This window comes from Geospiza fortis, unplaced genomic scaffold, assembly GCF_000277835.1.
Source record: "Geospiza fortis unplaced genomic scaffold, GeoFor_1.0 scaffold636, whole genome shotgun sequence".
Taxonomy (NCBI): Eukaryota; Metazoa; Chordata; class Aves; order Passeriformes; family Thraupidae; genus Geospiza; species Geospiza fortis.
The window spans coordinates 1,116,672-1,124,741 of record NW_005054435.1 but is presented as its reverse complement, the minus strand read 5'-3'; the positions used below and the strand labels follow the sequence as shown (position 1 = coordinate 1,124,741).

Here is an 8,070-nt window from a genome sequence, read left to right as displayed (position 1 = left end):
GGAATTACACATGTGGAATTGTGCTCACTTCCTGTAAAACTGGTACAGGCTTATCTTGGAGCTGTGACTCACAGGCAAAACTGCAAATGGAGCAGCAGATGGGATACAGGAGTTAATACCCCAAACAAGACACAATTCCTTTCAGTTTACTGGAGGGATCCTTTTTCTACAAGGCTCTTTTGAAAAAAACAAACTGATAATAGGTAGCCATTCTAAAAAAGGAGGTATTTCGACGGTTTTCTTTGACATAAACAGGAGGTGAATCAGTCAGAGTTGTATGACTACACTGTAAATTAATGTTGCTGATTGAGAAACTGTTCTGCTCCAGAATGTGTGAATATATGTACAAATACAATATATATAAACAAAATTTATTTTATACAACTCCTGTGGGGTGATTCTGGCTCTCCAGTCCTAACAAATAAAAAGTTTTTGTTGTTTGTTTTTGTTTTGTTTTTAAGTGTAGTCAGTGAAAGCAGTGACTCAAATTATACCTTGGAAATAAGTAAGTTCACCAACTGTGTTATTTTCAGTCATCTCTCCAAATCTGCAATGCTGGTTAAATATTTGGTCTCACAACACAGTGGACAACAGTTGTGAATAGCACTAAACCCCATTCTACTGATTTCAGCTGGAATAAAACACAGTTGAGGCGAATCTTCCCATTACTTCTAAATCAAAACTGCATGCTATCTTTGCTACTCCTGCAATAATGAAAAAATAATCCTATTGTTTGGAGTAGCACTTGGTCCCCAAGGAAAGAATTCCTTTTGAACTAAACAGTTTTTTGTTTTGAATCTCTGCTAGGCAGGGAAACCAAATACAGCCCTTGGTTTCTCTCCTTTCTAATGAGCTCTTTCACCATCTGTGCATGATCATGGCCCAGCCTTTCTTTCCACTCTCTGAGAAAGACTCCTCCCAAACACTTCTCACCATGGGAACACATGGCTGCTGGGAACTCGGGGTTTGATTAAATGTGACTTGAAGCCACTCCCCAGGGGTCATCCAGGGCCTGATGTGGAAGGAGAAACTGGGGAACTACTCTCTCCTTCCATTCTGCATCTCTGCCCCAAAGTGCCCTTGTCCCTACAGAGTTTTCAGGGACACAGTGCAAGAAGCTGAATCCCAGTACTCACAGCAAACCAGCACTGAAATCAGAAGCTGTGGGTGCTCTTCAAAAATCTACAGAAATGGGTATTATGAGCAGAATAAACAGGTAGGAAGCCAGAACAGAGGGGTGTGTTCTTTTTTCCCTCCCACTATTCAGTACCAACCCCAGCCTCTGGTTTGTGCATGCACCTGAGCTGCTCTCCTTCTTCTCTCACCTGGGCTGGAATCATCCCTGTGGACATTAGTTCTTGGAGCAACATTATCTGTAAAGAAAAAGCCCTTTAAGACTGCAGATCTATTCATGCTTGGTTAGAAAATAACAGTCTTGGTCCTGCAGCTTTGCAATAAATGGTTAATTAATACAATGATTAATTGTATTAATTTGCGGCAAGTGGAGGAATTAAATTTGCAATTTTTCCAAATTATGTCATACAAACTATGGTCTGACTGGGCTGGTGTGGAACTACCTCGAAAGGATTGCTGATCTTCAGAGAGAGAGGGATAAAACTGGGTAAAACAAATCTTCAGGCTTGTAATGGGTCTCTGTTGCTCCCAGAAGTGCCTGTTGTTCACAGCAGTCCTGCCAATTCAGCTGGTTCCAGAACAGCAAGTCCATTCTTGAAGCAGCAGCTCAGCCCCATTTGAGTTTGGCACTTTCATGTAACAGGGAGTTTACACGGGAGTTTTAGAGAGATTACACACAAACAAAAAGATACAAAAAACCCCCAAAGAGTTACATTTCATTCACTTGATACCTGGTGATGTTGGTTCAGCTCCTGTAGATGTTGGTTATGGGAAGCCAACATGGAAGAAGGTCAGTTCTTCCCATTCTTCAGAATGATTTTTTGCTGGCAGTGTGACTGATGGGATGACTCAGGCCTGCAGTCACCTCATCCTTGTGAGCAGAGCTGAAAATCTCTTGTCACTCTATAACTTTTCTCCTAGATTCAACTGCCCTCTCCAACTCCCTCCCCTAAGAAAAAGGAAAATGTTCTCCCAGCCTCTCCATCAGCCCTGGCTTAGGGTATCTAAAGGAGTTCAGTGCAAACAAACAGTCTTAACAGTTTTCTCCTCACCCTCCCAGAGTCACTCCCTTCCTACCTGGGGAGCACTGTAGGCACACACAGTCTCCTACATCCCCCAGCTGACATTTTCAGCACACCTGGCAGCAGGCAAACTCTCAGGTGCCTCCTGACAGCCACTGATCACTGGTCCATGTCCCTTACATGGACAGAATTGGCAGGTGGCTGTGCCCTCCAGGCTGGCTCAGCTTGGGACAAGGGTCTGGTTGCTATGAATTACAAGACCTCTACTACCTTTCAGGAAATCCTCAAGGTACAGAGGCCTAAAATTTTGTTTTATAAAGAGAAATATGAAATACAATGCCATCAGCCCCAAAGAGAAGGTGGAGTGAGATGGGAATGATGATACTGGGATGCAAGGGAGAAACAAGGCACCTGACTGGGACTTGGTTCCAGCGGGGAGCAAGATGTGCCAACTCCTGAAATCTCAGCCATTTCCCAATTTCCCAAGCACATCACATGTGAAAGCTTAGCTCTGCCATCACACCATGCTCTACACAAACAGCCTTTGTGTCCAGAGGAGGAGCCTCTGCCTGGCAGGAGCTGAAATTTCCTGTGGCAGATGTTGAAATCATTTCTGTGCCGAGCGCCATGGCACACAGGCCCGGGATCTCCACTCCATGGTGCAGAGAGCTTTAGGAGATCTGAGGCTGAGGGAGCCACAGCAGAATGTTGTATTCCAAATTACAGGAGAAGCCTTGAGGAGAGCTTGCATGGCAATCTTCTGTGTGTATCAGACAGAATTTTAAATAACCCAGGATACAGGATGTACCTAGTTTATAAATGGTTCCATTTCGTTGGTCTGCATCAAAACAGGCATTAATTAATCCAAATGTAACATCTGACAGCTTTTTTGAAAACCTCTTGTCCTGGTTTGGCATCACAACATTTAAATATATCATTATGTGCTTTTCAAAAGCCTGATTGGAAAAATTACATCATTTTGGACTTTCTCAACATTTGGTGCGTCAGCTCCCCGTGTCTAAGAGTCCCATAAATAGATGTTGGACCACCTCAATACAATTCCTGTCTGCAGATTTTCCATAACACACTTCACTCTATTATTCAAATAAAGTCCAAGTGGATCTTTCCCTGGGAACAGGGCTTATGCAATGCTCAGCACAGGAGGCTCAAGAAAAACAGTGTAAAGCCCAACATGAGCTGCAAACACTTGCAGAGCAGCAGAGTCTGTTTATATTTATTTATGTGTTGTGTTTCCATTTCATTCTCACTTAACAGCCCCCAGCTCCTTTTGTCTGTTTTGATCTACCAGACTCTTTCTCACAGCTTGGTACATCAAGAGTATGGCCCAGCAGCTACACATTAAATTGCCAACCTCCTAATAATGGAAATAATAATTGCAGGATGATCAAAACTGTACTCTAACGAGATCCTTATGCTGCTAGGAACTACTGTTCCAAATTAAAATTGTAAGCCCCTACAGTATTTTGCCAAAATCCACCAAATTCTGTGATCTGACAGAAAATCAGAATATTTAGCTTCAGGTCAGAGACGTAACATGACTTTAATAAAGATACCCCCAATAAGTATCTAAACCTAATTTATGGATGCATTTTATTATCTGTGCTGCCAGCCATGAGCATTTTCATGAGAAAGCTCTTGAATGCAAGGATCCTCTTTAGCATCACCATTTCCAGTCGTTTTCCATTCTATTTTCACCAGACTGGTGAGACATTTCACTTTCAGTGTGACTCAGAATGCCAAGCTCAGAAAAAAACTATCTCCATAGTTACACACCTCTCTGTTGCAATGAAGTGCCAGCTCTCCATGCCCAGCTTTCAAACTGTCAGTGCTGTAACCCAGCAAAAATGCCGTGCCTCAGTCACCAGGAGAGATTCAGTTGTTAGCCAGCATCGAAAACTTACAGCAACATTCTCCTCTCTGCAAGGACAGCAGAACGACCCCATGGAAATGATCTAAAAATCCAGTTGGGAATGTAAAGGAAAATTTTGTGTAGAGATGCATCCAGTCTGTAATACCAAGAGGAAGGATTCAGCCTGAATTGGTCAAAACCAGAGAAATTCCAGAGGGTCTACACTGGGAAATCAGAGACGTATGGACCATATAAATATGCAAAAATAGAATCTATTCATACAAATGTAACACTCACATCATTTCAAGTTTAACTCTTATGTTTGCAATGTACAGAAATTAAGAAAAAGGTATTAATTAAGAAATAATTACAAATATTCTTTCATTTAACACAAGTACAGCAATGTAATATAAGAGATCTCCACCTTTCTTCAGAAGACATTAGGGGACATCCATACAGGCAATACCATTAGCTAGAAATGCATGGCCTAGGTTAGAGATAAACCCACAAGTGGTTTTTTGTTTGTTATTTAATTCTCATCTCTAGAAAAAAGAAATTACCTTGTGACTGTCCCTCATTCTGACTTCTGCTGTTACAATTTAAAGTCACAATCACATCACACTGTTTGCTTTATAAAGACATGTAGGTTGCACTCAGCCTTCTCCCATGGACTTACAAATTTGACTCACAGACTTACAAATCCTCAAAATCCTATAAAAACATAAATTCGCTTGACACAGGCGAGTTCAGGATCTGATTCCTTCTGGGGCCTGTGATAATTTCAGCATCAGTTTGAAGCACCAGCAGCACCAGGTCCAGAGCTCTCCTCCACGCCTCTGTCTTGGCTGTAACATTATCACAAACCTTTAAATCTGCGACCTGCTCAGGGAAGGGTTCAGAGCCACTCCTGAGCACTCCCCCTCTCCTAAACTCTTCCAAAATGTAAGCTGAGGGAGAGCCGCAGGCCGCTGCTTTCTGGAGGTGATGATCCACGGAGGCACCTGCTTCCAGCTCCGAGCTGGCCCTCGCAGTGTTCCACAGGAGCACGGACAGGTACTGCCTCCAGCCACTTGCCAGTGCCTGGAGCACAATGGGTTTATACTCTGCCAGCCAGGGACTGGGGAGCTCTCTCACAACTCTGTCGTTTCCCGGCCGCCCGGGCTGCTCTGCGAGCGCCTGGATGTGACTGAGGCACAAGAGCTCCACCGCACCGCCCCCAGGGAAAACCTTCCCGTCCTTTAGAGCGTGATGGAGCCGATACAGCAACGTCCAGAACTGGTCTTCGAGGAGCTGCGCCTTGGAAGGCAGGGCAGTGGTGAGCACGGCCGTGAGCAGGGGGATGCCTCCCGCGCTGATCCGCGCCGGCAGCAGCTCGCCCAGATCCACCGCGCGCCCATCGCTGCTCTTCCACAGCTCCGCCCAGGCCCCATTCCCGACACGCAGCCGATTACCAATATCCTGCTGGCCACGCACCTCTCCATGAAGTTTTTGCACACGTTTCCTTTGACCAAAACCAGGTTTACTTCAAAGCTCATCAGAATATCCAACATTCTGCTTAGCCACGCATCTCCTGCCCTGCCTCCCTGTGGACTGGGATGCTCCAAGACGGTCCTTACATTAGGTGGTCTGTTAAAACCTAAGTGTCGGTACCCCTCCGTGAGGTCACCATCCATCAGCAGAACCCGGAGGGCTTTGTCTGCAAAGTGTTTGATGACTGAGGCTTGCTCTGGTGACACTAATGTGACAAAGCCTGGGGAGACACAGGAACAGCTCTCGGGCAGGCCCAGCACACAGCACGTCACAATCTCTGCGATATTAACCTGGGAATTGCCACTGCACTCTGCTCTCTCTTGCTGATAAGCAGCAATGCTTTGTAGCAGCTTCACGCTGGTCTGGTTTCCATGGCTCAGAGCCACTGCCAGGTGTCCTAAACCACAACATCCACACACATCTGCTGGTGGTCCTGAAAGGTGTCCCTGAAAATTTCCCTGCTGACCTCCAAAATGGCCTTTCCTTAGAGTGCTGAAGTGTCTGCTGTGGGTTAACTTCCGTGTGACACAGCTGGAAGCAGAAACACCACTTCCCGACAGAGCAGATGAACTTTTGTCACCCGCTGCCTTGACAACAGAAGCCACTGAACCAAAGCCAGCCAAGGGTGAAACCAGGAGCTTGTTAAAATTACAATAATCTCCTTGATGGGAACAAGAATTTATTGGAATTACTTCTTCTGCTGCAGAAATATCTCTCTGAAGACACAGCAAATCCCAAGGATTTGTAAGAGCATCACATCCAGCTTGGTCAGTTTTGCTTCCAAAAGCCTTTGGCCTAACTCTGCTAGAACACAACTCTTTCTTTACATCGTGTATTGGTATCTGAAGACACTGGACTCTCTCACAGCAGGAGTTCAACCCCTCAGACATCACAGACACTATTGCTGGGACAGGAATGTTCTGCTGCAGGCACTCCACCACAGCACTGCTCCACGCTCCAACCAGGAACAACAGGGTACTCATCCCCGTCTTAAACTCCTTGTTCTGGGCCTGAATGGTCTCGTTAAGAAGCTGTCCAACAGCACTTGTCAAATCCAAACTTTCCAGCAGCCTAACAGCAGAACAAATCAATGTGCTCTGCTGGGTGATTTCATCCACAATGAATTTATGTGATTTCATTGGCCCCAGGAATGTTCTCCCAGTGGATGCTAAGGCTGAGAGTTGCTGGAGTCCAATGTGTCTCCTGGCATTCACATCCCTGAAAGCCATGGGCAGTGGGCAGCATCTGTGAACAGATGACAAATTACTGCCCCATCCTCACAGCACACCACAGCACAAATCACCAAAAAAATAATTTAACAGTCTACACCTGAACACAGCTTTCTGCCATATAAAGCTTTATTCCTGTGTGCTGATTTTGAGAAATCACTGGTCAGAGTTGCTGAATTGGGTCACTAATACCATGGAATCGTTTCAGGCTGGCTGATAGTGAAGAGCTGTTAATTCCCACGATTTCTTACACTTCTGGCAGTGCAGGCTGCGTGGAACTACCACCTCCTCCTGCCCTGATGTCTGGAATTTCAGTTATTTGCCTTGCTTAGGGCAAAAGTTCATTAGAGCAGAATGGACAAATTACATGCCAAACTCAAGAGCTCTGTGTGGATCCTTCTTGGTAACAACAGTCATGCCACTGACTTTAACTTTCAAGTCTGGAAAAACATATTTTATTCCAAATTCTGTTTAGTCCAACTAACATGCATAAATACTTCATTAAGCGAAATAAATGCAATGCCACTTCTTCGTAACTTACAAACTGCTGAGACTTTAAAGTTTTGACCAACTATTCATTCTTAGCACATCAAAAAGAAATCTTTCGCTCAAAATCTCTGCCACACCATGGTCCCGTGGCAGATGTGGATTAAAATAAGGCTCCATTTTTGAATAACTAAGAATATATACCAAGAATCCTGGGTCCTGTATCTCGTATGCTCAGATTCAAATCACAGAATCACAGAATGGCCTGGGTGGGAAGCGACCTTAAAGATCACTCAGTTTCAACCCCCTGCCATGGGCAGGATCATCTGCCACCAGACCAGGCTGCTCAGAGCCACATCTGACCTGGCATTCACCACTTCCAGGGATGGGGTGTCCACAACTTCTCTGGGCAACCTGTTCCCGTCCGTCACCCCCCTCACAATAAAGATTCTCTTCCTAATATCCAATCTAAATCGACTGTCTGTCAGTTTGAACCCATCCTCCCTTGTCCCATCGCTATATGTCCTTGTGAATAGTCCTGCCTCATCTTTCCTGTAAGTTCCCTTCAGGTACTGGAATTCATTCACATGATTTATTCCAGCTCACTGAAGGACCGTTTGCGTAGCTATTCCCAATCCAAAAAGCTCTTTTTTTCCTTTTTTTTTTTTCTCCCCATCCTACACAGTGAAAGTCCACTTGAATATTACGTTATTATGTCGTACTATCGCTAAGGAGAGGAAGCGCGTCCGGCCCGCCCGCTCCACACGGCCGGGGGGAAGCCGCCCGGAGCGGACACACC

The 8,070-nt window shown here is 45.1% G+C and overlaps 1 protein-coding gene across 1 annotated transcript; it reads right to left on the bottom strand.

Annotated features, from left to right (window-relative positions):
* Nucleotides 1-4,313: 4,313 nt before the first annotated feature.
* Nucleotides 4,314-6,796, bottom strand: BBS12 (Bardet-Biedl syndrome 12). The gene is given in 2 exon segments (XM_031061992.1): nt 4,314-5,462; nt 5,465-6,796. Coding segments are annotated over 2 exon segments (2,046 nt in total). The 5' UTR covers nt 6,786-6,796; the 3' UTR covers nt 4,314-4,737.
* Between the last annotated feature and the right edge of the window lie 1,274 nt (nt 6,797-8,070).